Here is a 27,728-nt window from a genome sequence, read left to right on the forward strand (position 1 = left end):
AATTGCTTAAGATCTTTAGCTGTACACAGATATCATATCAACAGAACCCAGATAGCACAAGTCTATTTGATGTGATATTTACATCTGGAAGACGTATTTTTAAGAGTGTTTGCTCATCTGCAATACGTCTATAGGACGTTTCCTGTCAGATGTCAAATAGACGTTTAAAAGATGTCTTTAAGATGTAATGATTTAGAATGCATGTTAAACTGACATCTTCTAAACGTCTATTTGACATCTGACAGGAAACGTCCTATGGACGTATTGCAGATGAGCAAACACTCTTAAAAATACGTCTTCCAGATGTAAATATCACATCAAATAGACTTGTGCTATCTGGGAACTATGAATTTTACAATAGTATCCCAGAAAGCACATGTCTATTTGATGTGATGTTTACATCTGGAAGACGTATTTTTAAGGGTGTTTGCTCATCTGCAATACGTCTATAGGACGTTTCCTGTCAGATGTCAAATAGACGTTTAGAAGATGTCTTTAAGATGTAATGATTTAGAATGCATGTTAAACTGACATCTTCTAAACGTCTATTTGACATCTGACAGGAAACGTCCTACGTATTGCAGATGAGCAAACACTCTTAACTCAGATAGCACAAGTCTATTTGATGTGATGTTTACATCTGGAAGACGTATTTTTAAGAGTGTTTGCTCATCTGCAATACGTCTATAGGACGTTTCCTGTCAGATATCAAATAGACGTTTAGAAGATGTCAGTTTAACATGCATTCTAAATCATTACATCTTAAAGACATCTTCTAAACGTCTATTTGACATCTGACAGGAAACGTCCTATGGACGTATTGCAGATGAGCAAACACTCTTAAAAATACGTCTTCCAGATGTAAATATCACATCAAATAGACTTGTGCTATCTGGGTCTGGGTCGTTGAGTGCGCTTAATCTGATGGAATGACACAATAAAAATGCGCTAATATGTGCACAGAACTAATCCCCGGACACTGAATGATATAATTTAAGATGTAGAATATAAAACGACCTAGCCTGGGAAAACCCAGACAACTTCCGGCAAATTTAGATTTGCTCTGAAAGTTAGTCTGGCAAAGAGCTCATTCAAGCCCATTTCCAATCCGCCGAAATCGAGGCACCAATCAGAAACGTTGGGGCGGGCTTTACACGATGACGACAGCGCTGGGATTTTGAAGCAGATTTTGTAGCCTACATTACAAAGATGGATGCCGCCGTCGAACATCACTCGTTCGAATCAGCTATCGCGTCTGTTTTAAACGATTTGAACGTTTCCTTTTAGTTAAAACCCGAGCAAAGAACAACACTCGGAGATGTTTCTCCGCCGCATACGTCATCTCCTTCATCGCTCTGATTGGGTTTAGGTCTATCCGCGACGTCCGTTGGTGACGCCCCTCTGGAAATGATTTGTCTATGACACTTTGCCAGACCCTAACTCAGTTACAACTGAGAATGGTCTGGTTTTAACCAGGCTAAAAACGAACAGTAGGGGAGCAAAAACACTAAAATAGGAAGAGCCAGAACAGTAAAATGTTTTTTATTAATTGAATTGATCACAGATTTAACTAGTTATTTACCTCTATAGTTCTGTTCTAGATCTAAACGAACACAGATTCAGTAAAAGAGTCATTAACAGCTCAGTGTGATTCAGTAACAGCAGTTTTCCTGTGGAATTATCACTGGCAAGTAGAAAAACAAGTAAAAATGCATAGCTTTTCATAAAATAAGAAGATATTTTATATCTTATAAAAAAAATAGAAACTTTTGTCATGCAGAGTTGTATTATAATATATATATATATATATATATATATATATATATTTTTTTTTTTTTTTTTTATAACGTAGGCTGCTGAAATTTCAAACACTAACAATGAAGAACCTGGCATCAGTTTTTTTTTTTTTTTACAATTGAGTGCAGAAAAGCGAGTTTAGGACTGAAAATGCCTGGTATTCTTGAGTTTGTGTTTATACTGTAACAGATGTAGACGACAGAAACACTTCGGCCCCGAGTTTGAGTCAATAACAAAATGAGCTGAGAATCATGTTGATTCATGATCATCCTCTGGACACTGAGCCGCTGAACTGATCAGATTCAATGAATCAGGAGCATCAGATCTGACCTTTATTTGGTCACCAGATTCAAGATCCTGTGAGAATTAGATTAATTTAAACATTAATATTCATAAATCTCTGCTTCCTCTGTACATTAAAACATCAACAGCCCTTATATGTGATTCAGTCTCAGTTTGATTCACTCACTTGTTTTCTGAATCATTGCGCTGACAGACAGACGGTGCTGCCTTTGGAAAACATCTGAACACAGAATGACACTTATTCATTTATTTCTATATTCATCTTAGTTGTGTTCATTATTGTGTTCGTTACTAGCACATATTTGAGTTTCAGTTTTCATGACTCTTTCTGACACAATTCAAGCTTCTGGACTCACCTGAAGATCCTTTTACACAGCATAAAACTGATGAAGATGAAGAAGATGACGATGAAGAGAGCAAACAGCCACCAAAACTGATCTATTCAAGTGATGAAATATCAAATCAGCTGATGTGTAAGAATGATAAATCAATATTAGACTTTGGATTTAAAGCTCTTGATGTTTTACCCGAGAGCTGGAGAGACGGAGTCACTTCATTCGAAACATCTTTGAAACACACAACGATCACAAATATCAGACAATATGACAGAAAATGTATCCGAAAAAATATCAGACACACATTTATCAGCTGAAACTCACCTGGAGTCGCTGCAGTTTCATTCATCACTGAAAAGCACATTCACAGTCATCAGAATTACAGAGTTAAAATAAAAGCTCTCTGAATTAAAATTAAAATTAGTCCATGATTTACTCTCAAGTCACCCTAGGTGTGTATGACTTTCTTCTTTCAGACGAATACAATCAGAGTTACATTAATAATCACCCTGACGCTTCAGAGCTTTATAATGGCAGTGAATTGCAACCATCAGATTGAAGCTTCTAAAGCGCAACTAATGCGAGTAATGCGACGTATACAGCTGATATTGATGCTACTCTATCACGCACTACACTACTTCTGACGTCATAAGTTGCGTAAGTTGTAAAGTGTTAAATATGACATTTCTTTTACACAAACTCATCACTTCAGAAGACCTTTATTAACCCCCGGAGCCGTGTGGAGCACTTTTATGATGGATAGATGCACTTTTATGATGGATAGATGCACTTTTATGATGGATAGATGCACTTTTTTGAGCTTCAAACTGTTGGTTGCATTATCCCATTATCAGCTTGGAAGGACATTTTTTTAATATAACTCTGATTGTATTCGTCTGAAAGAAGAATGTCATTTACAGTACATCATCATGGGCTATTTTTCATTTTGGAGTGAACTATCCTTAAACCTTGCTCTATGTTTTCAGCATAAGCAGGGTGTGTAAAGCTGGGTTCACACTGTGCGATTTTGGCCGTGATTTGGCCATCTGAGAAAAATTTAGCGAATCCTAAAATAATCCTCTGAACCTAGGCTAAAATCTGAAGTCTTCGAACCTTAGTTTGACATGTTCACGACAGCCCATTCATGACCGTTGCAATCAAAGTTTATCTCAGATGAAATTCTGTCAGTGTCAGAAGATTTGACTCACAGTCCTGCAGTGACTTCTCCTACGATGACCATCAAATTGTCTTCGTTTTTCAAGAATGAACACAAGAACTACAACTGACTTCTGGCCACAGCCTTATGCCGAGTTCACACTGCACAATTTTAGCCCCGATATTCACTCGCCAACAGATTTTCGCCAGCAAAATTGCAGACAAATGCCCGAAATCCTTGCTCGTTCACACGAGTGACAATCACACAGTGTGCATTATCAAGGACACGATCTGAGAGAATCAACAATGTGTTGCTGATGCCTGTGAGATATTTGGCATGCTAAATATCTGGAGCTGTCTGCGATTCAAAATCCTGCGGTGTGAATGTGTTCTGACTGAAAGCTACATCGGCGATGACCTACAGCCAATGAGAGAGCAAGATACAGGGCAGCAACATAACTTCGGGGAGGAGTTATAGACCAGAATATCACAAGCAAAGGCTCCTTCTCTGTCTATATGGACCCAAGAAATAGAGGAAAGTTTCTCTATCTCCTTTTTGTTGCAAATCAACGCACCGACAATTTGGATCGCAGGATATTTGTCGGCTACTTTTTTATATCAATTCCAGTCTTGCGCTAGAACTCCGATCTCACTTGTGATCTTGTGTTATCGCGTGTGTTTGGTTGTGAAATGTAGTTTGCAAACCAGACGGAGTTGTCAGCGTTTCTTCCTATTGTAAATCATTCAGTGTGTGACCTCAGCATTAGAGAATAAAATCTCTCTTATTACAAACCAGATTGACTTTATTTCTGTATTTCATACGCAGAAGTTTTTATTGATAATTAACAGAGTTTTAGATAAAATATTTATAAAATATTGGTCACCATTATGATGATCAGTGTTTCATTTAGTTGGATAGTTTGACTCCGAAAAATTTAAACAGAAAATTTGTTACAAAGAAAGCCAGAAACAAAAGATGATCAGGTGATAGGGTGTTCATCATCATAAAGTAGAATGATTCATAAATTTCACCACTAAAAAAACTATTTTCACCAATAATATTTTCTTACCGTAGATCAGACATTTTGATTTTATTTAAATCAATTGTGGGGGAAAAATGTAGACACACAGACATCTTTTAACACTGAGCCGATGTGTCCATATAAACACAGAGCGATTCAAATTTAACTTGAAGCACAGAAGATTCAGTTCAACACAGAGTTTGATCTGAATCTCTTAATATTCTCTGTTCATGCTTATAGTTGAAACGTTTCTCTCACCTCTGAACATGCTCACATGACTATAATGAAGCTGAAATAAAAGATTCATTAAATCATCATTTATAATGTAATCATCAGTTCTATGTGTTCTGAGAATATAAAAGTGTTGAGAGAAAATCTAAATCATTTTACCGATTTCGCAGAATCGCAGATGATCTCGTGATTCAGATTCACACAGCGAGACGTGACGAGACGATCCGATGAGACTGAAATAACAGGATCCATCAGTGTTTCAGGAGTTGATGGATCTGCGATCTTAAGTCCATACTGATCAAATCAAACAAGACAATCAAACTGTCAGTAACAGAAGATAACGAAACTGAGGTAACACTCACTAACAGATGTTTATTTGCAGAAATGTTATAGAAGTGAGTATCTGAAACTCTTAGCTGGGTAACAGTCCTTTGATTGATTTGTGCTGCTAAAATGATAACAATCGTTCTGTTGAAGCTGTTGAAAGACACAGTGTCTTGTATGGTGTTCAGTGTGTGTGTGTGACCAGTGGGATACGCATTGATTGCTAAATGAAGTTCAGTGTGTTTGTGACCAGTGGGATACGCATTGATTGCTAAATGAAACGCTCCAGTCAGAGAGAGGAGCAGGAGGGATTGCATTTGCTGCAATTCTTTTAGCCCTTTTTTGCAAATGTCTTAGTGAATGTTTTAGTCTGGTTTTAAATGTTACAGTAACGTAACGCATGTATCAATGAATGACACTTTTTTTGGCTGTCATGGTGTGTGCATGAATGCGTGTATGCCTGCTTTACGCTGCTTATTCCAATCACATATATATTGGGAACTTTGTGCACTTAAATTTGTTTATTTTTAGTGTTGACATTGAATGCATATGTTTTTTTCATATTGAATGCATATGGGATAATTTGATTGCCGTTTTGACAGTTTCTACCTGATGATTTTGGTCATATTTGCTCATTCTCTGTTGTATTTATTTACCCAGTTTTGATCCATTTTCCTGGGAAAATTATTTATTTTATTTTATCATCATTATTCTGTTTTGAGGAGATAATAACGGGCCTTAACAACCTTGATTGACATGGCAATAAACTTCTATCATTATTTAGGCAGTTAAAGTTTGAGAACCAGCACTGCTCACTGTGTGTGTGTGTGTGTGTGTGTGTGTGTGTGTGTGTGTGTGTGTGTGTGTGTGTGTGTGTGTGTGTGTGTGTGTGTGTGTGTGTGTGTGTGTGTGTGTTCATGTTTATATTACATTGTGAGTACCAAATGTCCCCACAAGTATAGTAAAACCTGAAATCACCTACATTGTGGGGACCAGCCAGCGGTCCCCATGAGGAAAACAGCGTATAAATCATACTAAGTAATGTTTTTCGAAAATGTAAAAATGCAGAAAGTTGTGTGTGATGGGTAGGTTTAGGGATAGGGGCAGTGTAAGGGGACAGACTATACAGTTTGTACAGTATAAAAACCTATATACGCCTATATACTGTATACGCCTATGGAGAGTCTCCGCAAAGATGTGTGCGCCTGTTTGAGAGTGTGTTGTGTGTGTGTGTGTGTGTGTGTGTGTGTGTGTGTGTGTGTGTGTGTGTGTGTGTGTGTGTGTGTGTGTGTGTGTGTGTGTGTGTGTGTGTGTGTACATGTGTGTGTGTACATGTGTGTGTGTGTGTGTGTGTGTGTGTGTGTGTGTGTGTGTGTGTGTCTGTGTGTGTGTGTGTGTGTGTGTGTGTGTGTCACCTCTGAGAACCAGCTCTGCTCACAGTCTGCATTGAGTGTGTAATTGACGGCATTAAAGGAAACCACATACAGAAAACCCAGAGAGGTATGAATGTCTCCACGTGTCACTGTGATGTTATTCATGATTAGGTGCTGAAAGAGAACAGGGAAACTTTGTGGTTTTAATCTGCAAAAACAACACACGTGTCAAGTTTCAAGTCTATAATTCGTTCACAGTATTAAAGAGGAAATAACAGAATCAGTGTTCAGACGCAGCTCATAAATGAGGCAATCCCAGTTCAGTTCAGCGTTGATTCAGTTCCACTCAGTTCAATAACTGTGTGAAGTTCATGCTGTATTAAACAAGGGTTACACTTTATCTCAATAGTCCACTTTAGACATTCTACTATAAGTAACTTTGCAGCTACATGTCAACTAACTCTCATTAGAGTATTAGTAGACTGTCTGCTTAATATCTGCTAACACTTTATTGTGTTGCTCCCCCAACTGCTCCCCACTGACTATAAGTAACTCTGCAACTACAAGTCAACTTATTCTCCTAACCCGAACCCTAATACCTAACCATAACCTAAGAGTCTACTGACAGTTTACCACAGTCTACTAAGACACCTAACCCCAGCTGCTCCCGACGAGCTGGATGACACCTTGCACGGCAGACACCACTGTCGGTGTATGAATCAGTCAGTGAATGGGTGAATGTGAGGCAAATTGTAAAGCGCTTTGGTGACCATTGGGTCTGTGAAAGCGCTATATAAAATGCAGTCCATTTACCAATGCAGTACATTTTACTAATACTCTAATGAGAGCTAGTTGACATGTAGTTGCAAAGTTACTTATAGTTAGTAGAATGTCTAAAGTGGACTATCGAAATAAAGTGGAACTGAAACGGGTTTAAAAAACATTTGTGGATGTTATTGATCTGTGATAGAAAGCAGAACCTCATCTTCTGTAATTTCTTCATGTCTTTCAAATATCGACAGTTATTCAGGTCTGTTTCTTAGATAAAGCTTTCACATCGTTTCAGAACATTATGACATTTGACAGATAGCTTACACACACATTCAAAAACAGAAATTCTAGATTTGATCAGAGTTCAATAACAAGCATCAGTCAAAGACTCACCAATTTAATTCAGACACATTGTTTTTTCAAATATTTTACATTTTAAGCATTTCCCAATCATAAGAACTGTATTTCTCACCTGAAGCGGGTCCTTGGGTAAGATAGCCTGAAGATAAAACTCCTCCAGAACTTGTGCAGCTGTGTATTTGAAGCGCTTCACATGAGAGACTGTGGTGAAATAAGACAAAAGGAAGCGGCTGATGCATGTAGGTATAGACCACAGAGAAACTTTCCACAAGCACACCACTCATCTAACACCCAAACCAATGCATGTACACACACACAGTTATTATCATTACGGGACTCTCCATAGGCATAATGGTGTTTATACTGTACAAACTGTATATTCTCTCTTACACTAACCCGACCCCTAACCTGCCCATCATACACAACTTTTTTTTGCAGTTTTACATTCCCAAAAACATCATTCTGTATGATTTATAAGATTGTTTCCTCATGGAGACCTATAAAATGACCCCACAAGGTCAAAATTTACTGATATTACTATACTTGTGGGGACATTTGGTCCCTGTAACGTAGGGAATAACACACACACACACACACACACACACACACAATTGTGAGCTTCTTTAGACAAATGTATTTGCTAAACTTAAGTCAGGTATTAAGAAATATTAAGAAAACTATCTTTAAGTGTCTGAAAAAAACACACTAACTTTTAAATATATATCTTCATATTTTACTTCAACCACAAAAGATTAAATACTTTCAGCTGCATCAGGACAGATTCATGCCATTTCTCTCTTTTCATGGAAACACCATCATGGATACCATATGTCCATTCATGGACATAGCCTTTTCTGAAAAAATGACTAAATACCAACCCCTCTTTGCAAAGATTAGTGACCTAGGCTATGCATGTAAGCTTGTGGCATTGATATTTGGCAGCCTGGGACATCGGCTATTAGTGGACTAAGACTGGCAGGGCTACCAAAAGGAAAGTCTAAACAGCTGGCAAAATTTTGCTCTATATCTGCTGTGATAGGCAGCCTTGCTGTGTGGCGTAAGAGATGTTTTATGTACCCTTGAATGTCAAAGCTGTGTTATCTCTGAGAATATTTGAACCCTTTCTGTAAGAAATTTGATTGGCGGATTCAAATAAAGAAATCAAATGTGTGTGTGTGTGTTTGTGTGTGTGTGTGTGTGTGATTCAACTCTGAGAACCAGCTCTGCTCGCAGTCAGTGTGTGTGTGTGTGTGTGTGTGTGTGTGTGTGTGTGTGTGTGTGTGTGTGTGTGTGTGTGTGTGTGTGTGTGTGTGTGTGTGTGTGTGTGCACTCATGTTTATATTACATTGTGAGGACCCCACAAGGATAGTAAAATGTGAAATCACCTACATTGTGAGGACTAGCCAATGGATTAGGGTTAGTCCCCACAAAGATAGTGGACCAGACATGTGTGTGTTTGTGTGTGTGTGTGTGTGTGTGTGTGTGTGTGTGTGTGTGTGTGTGTGTGTGTGTGTGTGTGTGTGTGTGTGTGTGTGTGTGCACTCATGTTTATATTACATTGTGAGGACCCCACAAGGATAGTAAAATGTGAAATCACCTACATTGTGAGGACTAGCCAATGGATTAGGGTTAGTCCCCACAAAGATAGTGGACCAGACATGTGTGTGTTTGTGTGTGTGTGTGTGTGTGTGTGTGTGTGTGTGTGTGTGTATGTGTGTGTGTGTGTGTGTGTGTGTGTGTGTGTGTGTGTGTCACCTCTGAGAACCAGCCCTGCTCACAGTCTGCATTGAGTGTGTAATTGACGACAGCAAAGGAAACCACATACAGAAAACCAGGAGAGGTTTAAAATGAGACAAAAGGAAGCGGCTGATGCATGTACGTATAGACCACAGAGAAACTTTCCACAAGCACACCACTCATCTAACACCCAATCCAATGCATGTACACACACACAGTTATTATCATTACGGGACTCTCATAGGCATAATGGTGTTTATACTGTACAAACTGTATATTCTCTCTTACACTAACCCGACCCCTAAACCTGCCCATCATACACAACTTTTTTGCAGTTTTACATTCTCAAAAACATCATTCTGTATGATTTATAAGATTGTTTCCTCATGGAGACCAAAAAATGACCCCACAAGGTCAAAATTTACTGATATTACTATACTTGTGGGGACATTTGGTCCCTGTAACGTAGGGAATAACACACACACACACACACACACACAATTGTGAGCTTCTTTAGACAAATGCATTTGCTAAACTTAAGTCAGGTATTAAGAAATATTAAGAAAACTATCTTTAAGTGTCTGAAAAAAACACACTAGCTTTTAAATATATATCTTCATATTTTACTTCAACCACAAAAGATTAAATACTTTCAGCTGCATCAGGACAGATTCATGCCATTTCTCTCTTTTCATGGAAACACCATCATAAACCTTCTTTAAAGTTCAATTTACTGTAGTTGTTAAAAAGGCCCATTGTAAATGTAAATGTGTGTCTGCGTTGATTAGTGTAGATATAGAAAATAGTGAGTGTAGCAAACGGACTCGATGTTTTATTCACATTTGATGTGTGCGTCTATTATATGAACCAACCAAGTTGATTTCTCATGTTAAGGAAGTGAATTTATTATGTTTGGTTGATATTCATTATTTAAGGATGATTTACATAGAAGTAGGGATTGATTTGTGTTCATGTATTCACATGATGTTGCTTTATGTTCATGTTTCTGCTAAATCTCAATGTTTGCGTCTGTTTAGTTATTGAATTGTGTTTCTGTTATGTTATATTGGTTAGTTATATAGAGTTCAGAGTGACTTCAACAGCAAGAGCAGCAAGCTATATTTATTTATTTCTGTTATGTACGGCGGGGGTTACGGCCATGCCGTACTTAAAGTCTCAGAAGGAGTAAGAACCCACCAGACTTCTTGAAGTGAAACGCCTCAGTAGTTAAAAAACAACAAAAAACCTTGACTCATGTGCGTCTCTCAAAGGTTTCACATCAATGTATTGTGGTTTTTCTGGGTGGAGGAAATCTAAATCATGAATTCATATCTGACTCACATTCTCTTGTGGTAAAAAAGGACACGTTTCATAACCTGAACGAATGCTCTTACAAATAGCGGTTGAATGGTCGGGTGTGTTCACTCAATTCACTCTTCAGAATCATCATGAAAACACAATATTCAATTCAACAGATGTGTGTGTCTACTTTTATGAAAGTGTAATAATGTCTATATTCTAATAGAAATGAATGTATTTGAAGTGTATCAGAAATTAAACTCAGTCATCATTTACTCTCCTTCATGTCACTCCAAACCTATATGACTTTACGTTCATGGACCAAAATCACTGAGGTTTTGTGTTTGACAGAGGAAAGAAAGTCGTGTATGAGGCGATATATAAAGAGAGTTGAAGTGTCTCTCTCACCTATGAATATGATATCACCTCACGTATAATCTGAAATGAAGGAAGCATCAGAGTAGCATTTATAGTGTTCATGAAGGATTCATTACTGTATGAGTGTAGGATTTGGGGTCGAACCAAACACAAATGAATATTCCAGGTGATTCGTTCAAGCATAATTTCACTCAAAACTCAACATCTCAGACCCCAAATCACCAATCCAGAACCATAAAGTCCAGGCTCCAGCCAGTACGCTAACCAACGAAAACCCCCAGTAAGAACTTTATGGCCATGCAAGCTTCAAAGAGATGAGCCCAACTAAAGGAAGAACGTTGTCAAAGTTAGATAGCGTGGAAAAGACTGGTTGGTTAAGAGATTGCACAGGATGGGACCCACCAAGATAACGGCAGAGGTTGTTTGAACCCACAACAGATATAAAACAGACCCCCATCTTCTTGAGGACCTCTGAATGACCCCAGGGTTGAAATCTCATAAAACCACAGAGACTGAGACTTCACATATCAAAATACATAAAATCATCCCAAAACAATTCTTGACGAACTTATAATCAAACATCGTTCAACTACATCATTTTATATTGTGTCTACAACCTATATTATGTGTCTATTATGCTTAGATCACGTATAAGTCATGTAATTGTTATAACTATTAGATGTTTGAATGAAAGTGTGTCTTGTTTCCTATCAGTGCGATCGTATGTTCACAATTATGAAGATGGCTTGATTGAAATCTTTGTAAAATGTTTTGTATTCTTATAATAGGAATCATGTCTAAACTGATTCAAGGAACTTTGCTGCAGTACCATGGGTGAGCAGGCGCAATGATATTACGCAGCGCCTGAAAATAGTCCCCGGCTATATAACTTCCAACGTGACCGGCACTAAGGCCTCGTTTACACTGCAGGTCTTGATGCCCAATTCTGATTTGTTGCCTATATTCGATTTTTTTGACCGTCCGTTTACACGTTCTTTAAATTGTGACCCATATCCGAGTCATGTGTTTACACTTGACATAGATCTGAAACATTGTGCATGCTTAGAGGGGTCTTCTTGCACAGATGGACGAACGCGCAGCGAGATCTCAGGACTGGTGGGAAAATACAACACGATCTCATGAAAGTGAGTGTCTATAGCACGAATTTTATTTCTCGTGCCATTTATACACCAAAAATAGTTTTTGCTTGCATATGATACGCACTGTAAGCGTGCATATTAAACGCCATAAAGTGCGTATCATGCACGCAAAAACTATTTTTGGCATAAATGGCACGTGAAAAAAGATTTGTGCAATAAACGCACTTTCATGAGATCGTGGCGGGCTTTAATGAGGAGCAGTGGGTCCGAAAAACGCCTCAGAAAATCCGATCTGCCTGTTTACATGACAGTCGCATTGGCACATATCTGATTTATATCTGATTTATTTCCACATATGAACGAGGCCTGAAACCGATCTCGAAATATCCGAATGCTTGCCTGTTTACACTCTCATAGAACACATCCGATCTGTGTCGCATATGAGTAAAAAATCGAAATTGGGTCACATTTCACTGACAGTGTAAACGAGGCCTAAGTTTCAGGCGTTGCGTTTATCATTGCGCCTGATGCACACATCGTACTGCAGCAAAGTTCCTTGATTATTACGCAGGAATGAGAGTATAGTTCCTAGCCATATTGTCCTAGAAAATCGCAACTTTTTTTTTTCCCGTCGGTCTTAGTACACGATGTAACTACAGAAGAGGCAAGTTTTAAATAAGAAAATATTGAAACTCTTTGGTCATTTTTTTGAGAGAGATGCTAACGGTCTAATCAGATTCAATGATCTATGCTAAGCTATGCTAAAAGTGCTACCGCCAGACCCGGAGATCGGCTGAATGGATTCAAAAACGGTAAAACTCAACTGTTTAACTCTAGGGGTGTTGGAAAATGAGCCTATTTCCAAAAAAAAAGTGGAGTGTTCCTTTAAGTTTTGCTGCAAAGTTTCGGTAAAACGATTCGACTGCAAAACCTGGTTCCAACTTCAAAGACTTTCCCTCCATCCGCCAACACAGCACGTGATTGGCCGCCCAAGACATCAATCCAGACACGAGGAGACCACCGGCCAAACAACCCGGGAAACCCCCTTTTACACTGACTCTTAACTGAACTGGTGCTTTGATATAAATTGAATAATCCGCCTAAGAAACGACAGAAGGGTTACATTAAAGATTGATGGTTCGTTCAGGTCATGTCTTATAAGTACTAGGGATGCCACAATTCTCAATATAATATTGAACCGTTCGGTACGACATCCACGGTTCAATACGCGCTTGTGAATTGCGGTTTTACATTTAAATCATTTATGTGTGTTTTATTTCTTTATGATGGCCTGCAGCTCTAATGATTCCCATTCAAATCAAAAGAACATGATCATTTCTGTGCTTAAATATGAAAACGTATAAATGTTGAGAGAGATTGAGTTGACTGACTCCTTTAGAATGACACTGAATCTCATGATGAAGTTCATTCACGCATTGAGAAGTGACAAGAAGATCAAGAGACTGAAGTTACAGGATCCATCAGTCTGGGTGGATTCGATGGATCTGCTGACAGTCACCCATCCTGATCAAATCAAACATACAGAAATTTTTCTGAGTGAATAATTTTGTAGAGTGTCACCTCTGAATACCAGCTCTGCTCACAGTTCAGATTCAGTAAATCTGCATGAAACCCCCCATCAGTCTCTTCACATGTCACAGTGATGTACAGTATTACTATTGCATGACACGGGTTTTATTGGAATAAGCATTTAAACAATACTGGAAAGATCATTAACACAGAGAAAATGTTAAAGGGGTGGTTGATTATGATTTCACTTTTCTAACTTTAGTTAGTGTGTAATGTTGCTGTTTGAGCATAAACAACATCTGCAAAGTTACAACGCTCAAAGTTCAAAGCAAAGGGAGATCTTTGCTTTTAAAGAACTTGCTTTTTAAGGACTACAACAAACAGTTCCATCTAACATTTTGAACTATAAACTCTTATCCATGCCGTATTTACACTGATTATTATAAACTTAAACATTCTTCAATTACACTGACTTAAATTAAAAACTCTTAGCTTTTAATTAAAAACTCTTAGCTCATTGCTATTTTTGCACTTTGGCATATTTGCACCACTGCCTTAATAGGTACATGTGTGAACATTTTTGTGTTCTTATATCATGTACCCTATATGTTGTATGTTATATGAATGCACCTTCCTGCCAGTAAATTCCTTGTCTGTACAAACATTCAGGGCGAATAAACCCCCTTTCTGATTCTGATTCAGCACGAGCTTCCTCCCGGATTAGTGACATCACAGACCCTAAAATTTACATAAACCCCGCCCCTGGAACACAATTTATAGATTATCAAGACCGCATATGCTAATCAATGACTAGAAGATAACTACACAGCAGCTTCATAAATTCATCAACTAACCATTTAGAAATGTTGTCTACATGTTGTCACTTCTTGAATCCCTCCATCTTTCTGACTCCGATTTGAACATAAAAAGGCTGATTTTATTTTTACATTTTCAGTGGATGTCTGAGTTGTTGAAGCTCCGCCCCTGTGCCGAGAGCAGCAGCTCATTTGCATTTAAAGGGACAGACACAAAAGCTGTGCGTTTTTGCTCACGTCAAAAAGTGACAATTTTAACATGCTATATAACTATATATGGGGTATTTTGAGCTAAAACTTCACATACACACATCTGGGGACATCAAAGACTTATTTGAAATATTGTGAAAAGGGCATTATACCACCCCTTTAAAGCTACACTGTGTGATTTTTACCGCCATCTAGCGGTGAAAAGGTATATGACCATCCAGTGAAAATTAGTTTCTGTTCCTCTCAATTCCGATTTCGTTTTAACTCCTACGGTGGCCAATGTAGTCCAAGATTAACATGGCTTTCAGTTCGACCTCGTCCATGAGTGTTCCTTCAAGTGATGAGGTTATTTTAGAAAACTATTATAATTTGCAGTAATTTAATTTGTCAGGTAACATATAGGTTATTTATGTGACATTCGACACGGTGCCATCGAGTGTTAAAACGCGAAAGGCGAAGCTTGAATTAACGGGTATGTCCCTCTTTGGCTAATGTACTTTCAAGATGGAGGGGCAACATGGCGACCGACATTAGAACCCCTTACCCGTATGTATTTTCAATGGCATATTATACACTCACGAGAATACTTTATTACTTGAACGAAGTAAATATACATTAATGAGCACATATATTTTTGAAAGAACTAAGTGTTTTTAGCTAAGAATAAACTAAAAAAGTTACACAGTGTAGCTTTAAGAGGACCGTCTTCTATAATTTATCATCCGCTGATATAATTATACATTTCTCAAAGAGGATCTATGGGGGTATGTATATTTATATGCCTTTCAAAGAATATTGTTTATTTAAGTGGATTCCCTTCACTACATCAAATGTTGCAGAGACTATGCATAGAATTATGTTATATATGGCGTATGCAAATACCTGGATTTTTAATAGGTCTATGCAGGTATAACAACCCAAAGGTAACAGGCCTTTTATTGAAATAATGAGAAGTATCAGCTGACTCCATTTTAAACATTGAGATTATATTTTCACAGTTTACAAGAGACATTGTTTACAAAAGGAAAATTTCCAAGACATTCCAATTTTTTTGACATTAAAAAAAGACAGAAAGACTAAAGTTTGACAATAAGGTTTGACAGTATGATCTGAAGCAGACTCTGTTTCATTTTTTTAACTTTTTTAGATTATTTTTTATAAAGGTATCATATTCATATCTCTTTTAATTCCTTTTATAACTGTTTTAATTTTCCTTGCTTTTACTTTGTGATTATTTAAATTCCTTTCTTTGTAAAGCACTTTTTCTCCCACGAAATGAGCTTTAAGTGTCCATTTACAGGAGATTTGAAGACATCAGCATAATAAACGAGGTGAAAACAGGAACTATTGTCATGAAATAAAGAGTGTTTATTTAAGTAGGAGACAACAAAACTTGTTCTCAACTTTTTTGCAGCGTACTGGACCATAAGGATATAATCTGTTAAATATATTAATTCTTCTAATGAACTGAGGAGGTCAGCAATACGCCATTGTAGCGTCTAGTCTCAGTCTGCCGCAAATATCAACAGAAGAAGAAGAAGCAGAAATTGAGGACAGCAGTTCACGGTATTTCACATATTTACACAACCATCACACACACTTTATACAGTTGGATTAAGCGACAGACTCATTTCTGTATTGTTTTCACCGATCACAGCGATACTTGTGTGTCTTTTCGGGCGTCTTCCTCCTGAAATACACATTTGGTGCAGCAGCAGCGAGCATGAGGAGAATATGTTGAGTTCATTCAGACCCGAGAGATTTTGTGTTCGTTTGTGTGATTGTCTCGATGTTTGGAGTGAGAACTGTTACTGAATGTTGAAGTCAAAAGTTAAAGTTTGAGATCTGTGAGGGAAATTGATGCTCCTGCCGATCTTTAACAAATCAAATAACACATTTGACATTATAATCAGAACTTATGACGGTTATACTTTTTAAGATTATTGTCAGTTAAGGGTCAAGAGCACAACTAAAGCAAACGCTCACCACCATCATGGTGACTTTAAAATACAACTATTGATTTCATTCAAATGGAAATTTAAAAAAGTAAATCTGGTTAGTTTTAAGTGAAGCTGGTTATAAGTCTACGGCCATGCATTTCACCTTTTTGTTTGGTTTATTCCAACCAAAATTCAACGACTGCCCAACGTTGGAGCCTGACGTAAAACAAACATTGGATTTAGACGTCAACCCGACTTTCATTTTCAACCAAAATCCAACGTCTGGCCGACGTTGTAGTCTATATCCTGTCCCAGCAGGCACAGTACGTCAATGTGACGTCAGGCAGACGTTGGACTCCAACTAATCCAACGTCAGTCAGACGTCATATTTTGGTTGAAAATGAAAATCAGGTTGACGTCTAAACTCCACGTTTGTTTGACGTCAAGCTTCAAAGTCACACAGATGTTGAATTTTGGTTGGAATAAACACTGCAAAAAAATGTGACATGTATGGCAGCGCATTAAATCTGTGAAGATCTCAGCAGAGGAAGAGTGAACATCTCAAACAGCATTACCAGCTTCACTTATTACTAACCAGACTCACTTTATTTCATTTCTGGTTTAATGAAATCAATAGTTGTATTTTAAAGTCACCATGATGGTGGTAAGTGTTTGCTTTAGTTGGACTCTTGGCCCTTGACTCTTTAGTGTAAATATTCTCTGGCTGCTATAATTGTGTGTTTTTATGAAGCACGTTAATTGTGGCAAAAAAGCCTAGAGAAAATTAGATTAGGTGATGATGGTTGTTTATTGATGATGAAGTCATCATCATATAATTGCCTGAAAGTTTTGATAACTTTGTACTTGTGTTTTTGATGTTTTAAAACAGAACCCATTTTATTTTACAGTATGAAAGCAACGTTATATCAAATAATATAAAGGATTGTAAAAAGATTTAGTGCATTAAACATTTTCTTCAACATTATTACTTAGACATCAAGAATCAGTGTATGACTCTCAACAATGGTGACAATAAATTAAATGCTTCATGCTGCAGTGCATGCTGGGTACCACCAATCAAAACTCACCCCTTGAGAAGAATCTCCCATCATGCACTGCGGCATTAATAAATTATGCAGGATTTTTTGAGTTGATCTGATTATCTTGATATTTTGTTTGATTGTCACCATTGTTGAGATTCATACGCTGTTTCTTGATGTCTGTGTGCGTCTAAGTACTGCCATAGATTGAAGGTTTTTGTGCACTAAATAGTTTTTAAAAAACAAGTATATTCTATGATAAACAACACTGCTAGATATGCTGTAGAATCAAATGATTTCTATTATGAATAAAGCAATATTAAAACCACAAGTCCCATTTAATCAATGCATCAGACACTGATAACGATCAGGGATTAAGGAAATTACATGTTGATATCATCATCAGCAATAAACAGCCAACATCACCTGATCTCATGGCTTTTTTTAGCTACAACCATTGTGCTTTGTAAACACACAATTATAGCAGCCAGAAAAAATCTGAGAAAATCTCTTTATATTAAAGAGTTAAGGGTCAAGAGCACAACTAAAGCAAACGCTCACCACCATCATGGTGACTTTAAAATACAACTATTGATTTCATTCAAATGGAAATTAAAAAAAGTAAATCTGGTTAGTTTTAAGTGAAGCTGGTTATAAGTCTACGGCCATGCATTTCACCTTTTTGTTTGGTTTATTCCAACCAAAATTCAACGACTGCCCAACGTTGGAGCCTGACGTAAAACAAACATTGGATTTAGACGTCAACCCGACTTTCATTTTCAACCAAAATCCAACGTCTGGCCGACGTTGTATATCCTGTGCCTGCTGGGGAGTGAAGTGAAGGAGGAGAGTGAAGAACTGAGTGAAGTGGAGGAGGAGAGAGAAAAACTGAGTGAAGTGAAGGAGGAGAGTGAAGAACTGAGTGAAGTGGAGGAGGAGAGTGAAGAACTGAGTGAAGTGAAGGAGAGAGAAGAACTGAGTGAAGTGGAGGAGGAGAGTGAAGAACTGAGTGAAGTGGAGGAGGAGAGTGAAGAACTGAGTGAAGTGGAGGAGGAGAGTGAAGAACTGAGTGAAGTGAAGGAGGAGAGTGAAGAACTGAGTGAAGTGAAGGAGGAGAGAGAAGAACTGAGTGAAGTGAAGGAGGAGAGTGAAGAACTGAGTGAAGTGGAGGAGGAGAGTGAAGAACTGAGTGAAGTGGAGGAGGAGAGTGAAGAACTGAGTGAAGTGAAGGAGGAGAGAGAAGAACTGAGTGAAGTGAAGGAGGAGAGAGAAGAACTGAGTGAAGTGAAGGAGGAGAGTGAAGAACTGAGTGAAGTGAAGCAGGAGAGAGAAGAACTGAGTGAAGTGGAGGAGGAGAGTGAAGAACTGAGTGAAGTGAAGGAGGAGAGAGAAGAACTGAGTGAAGTGAAGGAGGAGAAAGAAGAACTGAGTGAAGTGAAGGAGGAGGGAGAAGAACTGAGTGAAGTGGAGGAGGAGAGTGAAGAACTGAGTGAAGTGAAGCAGGAGAGAGAAGAACTGAGTGAAGTGAAGGAGGAGAGTGAAGAACTGAGTGAAGTGAAGCAGGAGAGAGAAGAACTGAGTGAAGTGGAGGAGAAGAGTGAAGAACTGAGTGAAGTGAAGGAGGAGAGTGAAGAACTGAGTGAAGTGAAGGAGGAGAGTGAAGAACTGAGTGAGGTGGAGGAGGAGAGTGAAGAACTGAGTGAAGTGGAGGAGGAGAGAGAAGAACTGAGTGAAGTGAAGGAGGAGAGTGAAGAACTGAGTGAAGTGGAGGAGGAGAGTGAAGAACTGAGTGAATTGAAGGAGGAGAGAGAAGAACTGAGTGAAGTGAAGGAGGAGAGAGAAGAACTGAGTGAAGTGAAGGAGGAGAGAGAAGAACTGAGTGAAGTGGAGGAGGAGAGTGAAGAACTGAGTGAAGTGGAGGAGGAGAGTGAATAACTGAGTGAAGTGGAGGAGGAGAGTGAAGAACTGAGTGAAGTGGAGGAGGAGAGTGAAGAACTGAGTGAAGTGAAGGGGGAGAGTGAAGAACTGAGTGAAGTGAAGGAGGAGAGAGAAGAACTGAGTGAAGTGAAGGAGGAGAGTGAAGAACTGAGTGAAGTGGAGGAGGAGAGTGAAGAACTGAGTGAAGTGGAGGAGGAGAGAGAAGAACTGAGTGAAGTGGAGGAGGAACATCATATAAAACCTGGAGAAAAACCTTTGAGTTGCTCAAAGACTAAAAATAAATTTTCCAATAAAAGAGAAGCCAAGAAATCTACAACCTGCACTCAGTGTGGAAAGATTTTAACAAACACATATAATCTTGGTCTTCACATGAGAGTTCATACTGGAGAGAAGCCGTTCACATGCAATCAGTGTGGGAAGAGTTTCAGTCAATTAGCACACCTTGAAAGTCACATGAGGATCCACACAGGAGAGAAGCCGTTCATGTGTGAACAGTGTGAAAAGAGATTCTCAGATAAACAATCTCTGAAGATTCACATGAGAGTTCACACAGGAGAGAAGACACATGTATGCAATCAATGTGGGAAGAGTTTCAGTCAATCATCTCACCTTAATGTTCACATCATGATCCATACCAGAGAGAAGACATTCACATGTGATCAATGTGGCAAAACATTTCTCTGTGCATCAAACCTGAAGATACACCTGACAGTTCATACAAAGGAGAAGCCGCATTCATGTTCTGTGTGTGGAAAGAGTTTTTCACTGACGCAATATTTACATATACATGAGAAAATTCACACTGGTGTGAGAGAGTACATGTGCTTTGAGTGTGAAAAGACTTTAGCTACAGGGAGCGATTTAAAACTGCACCAGAGGATTCACACTGGAGAAAAACCTTACAAGTGTTCACACTGTGACAAGAGATTCAGTCAGTCAGCAAATCTGAAAAGACATGAGAGGATCCACACTGGAAAGCAGCCGCACACGTGTGATCAGTAACACAAAATACTGTTTTGTGGCTCTTTAATGTGTCTGACAGATCGCTGTAGAGCCTCAGTTAAAGCTGCTCGTAAACCGATCATCTCTTCCTTCTTGTTCATTTATAGCATGTTACGTGTCAGAACGTAAGTGTTTTGGTGTAGAACAAGTGAGTGTGCGCATGTTTTTTTTGTTTTCTCTCTCTCTCTCTCTCTCTCTCTCTCTCTCTCTCTCTCTCTCTCTCTCTCTCTCTCTCTCTCTCTCTCTCTCTCTCTCTCTCTCTCTCTCTCTCTCTCTCTCTCTCTCTCTCTCTCTCTCTCTCTCTCTCTCCTTGTCGCTTCACCCTAATTGAGTGTTACAGGTGCAGCTGTTTTAGAGGGCGGGGCTGATGCACTCATCGTGTGGATATAAGCTGTGTGGAAGCCTTGTTCATCGAGTTCCCCCTCCTGGTTCATGGTGTTGTAGAGCATGTGTGTGTGAATGGGCTTTGCCTAAAACTAGTGATGGGCAGATCGAGCCTTCGTGAAGCAATGAAACAGTTGAACCAAATGGTCCATATTGTTTCGAGGCTTCGAATCAATCCGACACCCGTCTCAACGGTGACACCTAGTGGTCACTTGCAGGTGTTAATCTGAAACAACCTTGACGAGCCATAAAAATGTCTTGTTTTTTTATTATTGTACTTGTCTAATATGTGAATCTTGTAACCTATAGGCTCCTCACTGTGCATAATGTTATTTTGGTCCTGCAAAATGAATATTAATAAAATAAATCAAGCCACAATGTCTCACTTTTTTTCATATTTTTATTCAAAAATATAAATTTTTCTGCTGTGGAAGGACTCTGCCTACTTCTTTTTTTTTTACAGATAATTTCTCCAGCCTTTGAAAAAATCCTCTCACAAGGGACACTTGTTGCTGGCATGCAAAGATATTTTTTAGCTAGGACATACAAATGAGGAAAGATTCTGCTCTCTCTTTCCAGTAAGTTAGTGTATCATGAGTTCTGGGCAAATAAGCATCGTTGATGTATTTTTTCACTACCACTGTGGCATCAGCTGTAGCATTGTGTATCATCTGGGTTTGATGGATACGAGTATCAAAAAGTTCCCATAAACTGTCCTGTGTTTCTACCGGTGGCGATGGTGATGGTGATGATGTTGACATTTCTGGCTCTGAATAAAAATGAAAACAGCAAATAGTATCAAATGCTAAACTGACGGCATATATGAAGGATATATTACATGAATCAGATTACATAACATAACACAGACTGAAACTGCTCACCAGGATTTGTGTTTGAAGTTGAACACATCAGTGAAGCACACTCAAGTGTCATGTGCGTTTGCAGCGTCCTGGGCTTTGGCAGCATCTCCAAATGCCATATTTTTGAACCTTGGGTCCAGCAGTGTAGCCAGTGCCAAGGCTCTAAAACTCTCATAACCTCCACATCTGGACTGCACACCTTCTTGCAGATGTGAGCCTATGAGCCAAAACAGGAGAAAAAAAAATATAATAATGACAATAATATGACAGTTATGGCCAATTACATGGGTAGTATGGTCATTGTGGCCTACCTAATTGTACAGTTGATTCCTGTGTTGCATTTCCTTTTTTCTGTGCAAGCTTGTGCTGCAACATCCTGTACAGTGGTATAAGCTTTGAAGCAGACACTCTCTTTTCCTCTGACATCTCTGTTGTTGCGAGTTTGAATGGTTGCAGTAGTGACAATGATTGTTGAATAATGTCATACTCAAGACTTGTCAGGGGAGCAGTATCATTGTTTAAGTTGTAAAGTGCAGCAGCCACTGGTTCACGTTGATCATACAAGCGTTGTAGCATGTCGAATGTGCTGTTCCATCTCGTCTCAACCTCCTGTATCAGTTTCAGAGTTGGTCTTCCCATCAAGCCCTGCATCTCCACAAGCTTGTCCTTTGCTTTGCAGCTGGATCTGAACAACCCCACTATCTTTCTGGCCTTCTGGCGTATTTCATTGAGGACTGGGGTTTCATCTAGGGCCTTTGTCACAATCAAATTTGAATTATGAGCAAAACATGGGACACGGCGAAGGTGGAGTAAATGGGTGCTTAGAACCATGTTGGATGCGTTGTCAGTCACCATCCACTGAACTTTGGAGGTTATTCCCCAATCAGCCATTAGCAAGGCTTTAGCCTCCATGAGATGCTGGGCTGTGTGGGTTTGGTAAAACCTCCTTACACCCAGTACAACAGTTGCCATTTTTGCCTCTGGTGTTATGTAATGGCAAGTTACACCAAGATATCCATCCATATTAATGGAGGACCACATGTCAGCCGTAAGGCTAACAAATTCGGCCTTTTGTAGGTCCTCCATTGTCTTCTCCTTGGCTTTGTCGTACCTGTCACTGACCATTGCTTTAAGCACCTTCCGGGATGGGAGGACATAGCTTGGATCAAGCTTTTTCACAAAGGCCCTGAATCCCTCATCCTCCACGATGGTGAAGGGCTGCAGATCCTTCACCACCATGTTTAGAAGAGCCTCATCCAATTCCCTCTGTCTGCCTTTTAAAAGAGGAGATAAAACATACTTTCAGACAAATACATTGAAAAAATACAGCTTCAAATACTGCACAGCTATTAAAAGTAGCATACTGGTTCATTATTTGGAAACCTTTCTAAACAAATTTAGGTTATGAACGTTTATGCTCAGTGTGCAGAGAAAAATGTAATGTAATGTAGAACTACAAAAATTACGAAAACCAAAATGATGTCGTCACTGGCAGTATATTGGGTACTCATATGTAGATCTATAAAATGTATATTCACACAATATTATATTATACTATATTCACATTGAAGCTATTTTTAACATGATTGGCAGTTGTGATTGGTCCCAAAAGTTTGTAATTGTATTTCAATTATAATTATATTTCAAACAATGCATACCTTGCTTAGATGGCCCAGCAGTGTCAGTAGCAGGCCTAGGTACAGGGGGAATGCCATCCTCTGCACCCTGCAAAATGACAGGATGAGTGCTCCTCAAATGGCGCATCATGGATGATGTATTGTTGCAGTAGGCGAGCTGCCGATCACAATACACACATATCACTTTATTTGGGGTTTCTAAATGGAAATGCTCCCACACCACAGATGTACGGCATCCCTTATGGGGAGCCTCCATTTTATCTATCTATCCAAATCTATCTAGATATGTATCTACACTGTAAAAAAAAAATCGTAAAAAAACGGTCAATGACTGGCAGGTACGGCTGCCAAACAAAAACCATAAAAATAAAGTAAAATATCATAATTTAAATGAAATGCAAAAAACTTTTACAGAAATTTTCCTTAAATTTTTTACAGAAAAACACTGTTATTTTACAACTATTTCCTGAATTATTACGATCAAACACCTTCATTGTAAAAAAATCCCATAAAAAAAACAGTCAAATGACCGTCAGCAACGGCTGCCATACAAAAAACATAAAATTAATGTCAAATATCTTAATTTAAATAAGTGCAAAATATTTTTACAGAAATCTTCATTAATCTTTTTTAACAGAAACACACAGTTAAAACACAGTTATTTCACATTTATTTTCTGATTTATTTACTGAAAAACATGCAGTTAATTACATGCATGATTTGCTTTGACTATATACGTCACTACATCAGCAACTACACAGTTACTGTCAGTTAAATAAAGAAACATGCAGCATTTCATCAGTGTTTATTTGCTCATCCTGGACTGAAGCTCAGGCTCTACTCTTCAACACAATGGTGACACACGAAACACACCATACAGAAACACTTTAAACCCCAACAGAACATTAAACACTACCAGATCTCTCAGGATCGCAGCATCTTCACTTATTACAATCCAGACTTTATTTCTTTCATACTAACATTATTAATGAGAATTAACAGAGGTTTAGAAGTTGAAGCTTTATTGAAAATAATAAAGTTTGATGTCACCATGATGGAGATAAGTATCTGCTTTAGTTGGGCTCTTGAACTTTTAGTGTTGAACTTTAATGTTTCTCTGGCTGCATTAACTGTGTGTCTCTGATGCATATTTATTATCGTAAGAGTCTAAGAGAAACTCAGGTCAGATAAGTAGTGAGTATAGTCATCATGTAGAGTCCGGCTGTCATTAAATATTAGTTATTCATTTTGCATGACAAGGCTTCTATAAAACATTCTCCAGTGCTGTGATACTCAGATTTTATGAAGTCATTATACAGAAAATATTTGACAGGATCATATAGACTCACTCAGATATCAATAATCAGCGTATGAATCACAACAATGGTGACAATGAAAATTTTTTTTTGGTTGTCACCATTGTTGAGATTCATATGTTGATTCTTGATGTCTCTATACAACTAAAAATACCACAAAGCTTTTTTTGTGTAGTATATATATATATATATATATATATATATATATTTAAATGCAGGTTGTTATAATACTGATACCACAATATTCAAGGGTCATGTGAAAAATTATGACATTAATTAAAAACTTTGTATAAAGCTAAATTCCACCTACATACTCTGTAATATAAGCTATCATATACAGAGATTTGACTGTCATATCAGTGAATCAGATCATCATATGATGACTATAACATCATCAATTAATGATCAAGATCATCTGATATTTTCTCCAGCATTTATGACAAACGTGTATCAAATACACAGTTAAAGCAGCCAGAGAAAAGCATAAGTTAAATCTCAAGGGTCATCACCCCAACTAAAGCAGAGACTGATCCAATCATGGTGACATCAAACTTATTTTAAAGTTTTTTACACTTTATTTAAATTAGCATATTTTACTTTAATTTTATGGTTTTTGTTTGGCAGCCGTAGCTGCCAGTCATTTGACCCTTTTTTTACGATTTTTTTACAATGAAGGTATTTGATCATAATAATGCAGGAAATACCTGTAAAATAACAGTGTTTTTTCGGTTTATTTAAATTAGCATATTTTACTTTAATTTTATGGTTTTTATTTGGCAGCCGTACACTGTAAAAAAAAAATCGTAAAAAAAACGGTCAATGACTGGCAGCTACGGCTGCCAAACAAAAACCATAAAAATAAAGTAAAATGTCGTAATTTAAATGAAATGCAAAAAACTTTTACAGAAATTTTCCTTAAATTTTTTACAGAAAAACACTGTTATTTTACAACTATTTACTGAATTATTACGATAAAAACACCTTCATTGTAAAAAAATCCCATAAAAAAGGTCAAATGACTGTCAGCAACAGCTGCCATACAAAAACCATAAAATTTATGCAAAATATCTTAATTTAGATAAGTGCAAAATACTTTTACAGAAATCTTCATTAATCTTTTTCAACAGAAACACACAGTTAAAACAGTTACTTGACATTTATTTTCTGATTTATTTACTGAAAAACATGCAGTTAATTACATGCATGATTTGCTTTGACTATATACGTCACTACATCAGCAACTGAACAGTTACTGTCAGTTAAATAAAGAAACATGCAGCATTTCATCAGTGTTTATTTGCTCATCCTGGACTGAAGCTCAGGCTCTACTCTTCAACACAATGGTGACACACGAAACACACCATACAGAAACACTTTAAACCCCAACAGAACTTTAAACACTAACAGATCTCTCAGGATCTCAGCATCTTCACTTATTACAATCCAGACTTTCTTTCTTTCATACTAACATTATTATCTAGAATTAACAGAGGTTTAGAAGTTGAAGTTTTATTGAAAAGAATAAAGTTTGATGTCACCATGATGGAGTTCAGTGTTTTTGTTTTAGTTGGGCTCTTGAACTTTTAGCTTAGAACTTTAATGTTCCTTTGGCTGCATTAACTGTGTGTATCTGATGCATATTTGTGTGGTAAGAGTCTGAGCGAAACTCAGATCAGATAATGTTGGTCACTTTGTAGTGATAATAGTCATCATGTTGAGTCCTGCTCCATTGATACCATTTGAAGTATAATATAGGATTATGTCATTAAATATTAGTTATTCATTTTGCATGACAAAGCTTCTATAAAACATTCTCCAGTGCTGTGATACTCAGATTTTATGAAGTCATTATACAGAAAATATTTGACAGGATCATATAGACTCACTCAGAGAATCAGAATCAAGAATCAGTGTATGAATCACAACAATGGTGACAATGAAAAAAAAACTTTGGGTTGTCACCATTGTTGAGATTCATATGTTGATTCTTGATGTCTCTATACAACTATAAAATGATAAACTTTTTTGTGTAGTATATATATATTTTTTAAATGCAGATTGTTATATTGATACCACAATATTCCAAGGGTCAAGTGAAAAATTGTGACATTAAATACTTTGTATAAAGCTAAATTCCACCTACATATTCTATAATCTAAGCTATCATATTCAGAGATTTGACTGTCTTATCAGTGAATCAGATCATCATATGATGACTATAACATCATCAATTAATGATTGAGATCATCTGATATTTTCTCCAGCATTTATTGCTATGACAAATGTGTATCAAATACACAGTTAAAGCAGCCAGAGAAAAGCAAAAGATAAATCTCAAGGGTCATGAAGGCTAAAGTAGACACTGATCCCAATCATGGTGACATCAAATTTATTTTAAAGTTTTTTACACTTTATTTAAATGAGCATATTTTACTTTAATTTTATGGTTTTTGTTTGGCAGCCGCAGCTGCCAGTCATTTGACCCTTTTTTTACGATTTTTTTTACAATGAAGGTATTTGATCATAATAATGCAGGAAATACCTGTGAAATAACAGTGTTTTTTCAGTTTATTTAAATTAGTATATTTTACTTTAATTTTATGGTTTTTGTTTGGCAGCCGTAGCTGCCAGTCATTTGACCCTTTTTTTATGATTTTTTTTACAATGAAGGTATATGGTCGTGATTATTCAGGAAATACCTGTAAAATAACAGTGTTTTTCAGTTTATTTAATTTAGGATGTTTTACAGTTTTTTGGGGAGCTGACAGTCATTTGACCATTTTATCATTTAACTGTTTTGTTTCTGTTAAATTACAGATTATATTTGTAATTTTACATACATTTTTATGTAATTTAAGAAAACAGAAAAAA

General features: G+C 37.6%; 3 protein-coding genes and 1 long non-coding RNA gene across 4 annotated transcripts in view; 2 read left to right on the forward strand and 2 right to left on the reverse strand.

The window, feature by feature from the left end:
• The window catches only part of LOC143746085 (uncharacterized), a 317,610-nt gene extending 297,711 nt beyond the window's left edge, over window positions 1-19,899 (forward strand). The window contains exon 2 of the mRNA XM_077237813.1: window positions 18,637-19,899. Within this exon, the coding sequence (XP_077093928.1) occupies window positions 18,637-19,655 (1,019 nt within the window). The 3' untranslated portion in view covers window positions 19,656-19,899. The remainder of the gene's footprint in view (window positions 1-18,636) is intronic.
• On the reverse strand, window positions 2,274-2,662 carry LOC143746140 (uncharacterized). Its single transcript, XR_013206453.1, has 3 exons — window positions 2,628-2,662; window positions 2,457-2,538; window positions 2,274-2,320 (listed from the first exon to the last, which is right to left on the reverse strand). It is a non-coding gene; the product is annotated as an uncharacterized LOC143746140 (long non-coding RNA).
• Window positions 19,900-19,952: 53 nt separating the features above from the next.
• On the forward strand, window positions 19,953-20,660 carry LOC143746053 (uncharacterized; the record flags this gene model as incomplete). Its single annotated transcript, XM_077237772.1, has 1 exon — window positions 19,953-20,660. A coding segment is annotated over one exon (708 nt), but the record flags the coding sequence as incomplete, so codon positions are not given.
• A 770-nt stretch (window positions 20,661-21,430) lies between these two features.
• On the reverse strand, window positions 21,431-23,692 carry LOC143746099 (E3 SUMO-protein ligase ZBED1-like). Its single transcript, XM_077237853.1, has 4 exons — window positions 23,563-23,692; window positions 22,216-23,178; window positions 21,926-22,121; window positions 21,431-21,813 (listed from the first exon to the last, which is right to left on the reverse strand). Exons 1-3 carry the CDS (start codon window positions 23,669-23,671, stop codon window positions 21,967-21,969), a joined length of 1,227 nt encoding a protein of 408 aa, XP_077093968.1. The 5' UTR covers window positions 23,672-23,692; the 3' UTR covers window positions 21,431-21,813; window positions 21,926-21,966.
• Between the last annotated feature and the right edge of the window lie 4,036 nt (window positions 23,693-27,728).

This window comes from Siphateles boraxobius, unplaced genomic scaffold (genome assembly GCF_051911475.1).
Source record: "Siphateles boraxobius isolate OS27281-9 unplaced genomic scaffold, OSU_SipBor_1 21, whole genome shotgun sequence".
Classification (NCBI taxonomy): Eukaryota; Metazoa; Chordata; class Actinopteri; order Cypriniformes; family Leuciscidae; genus Siphateles; species Siphateles boraxobius.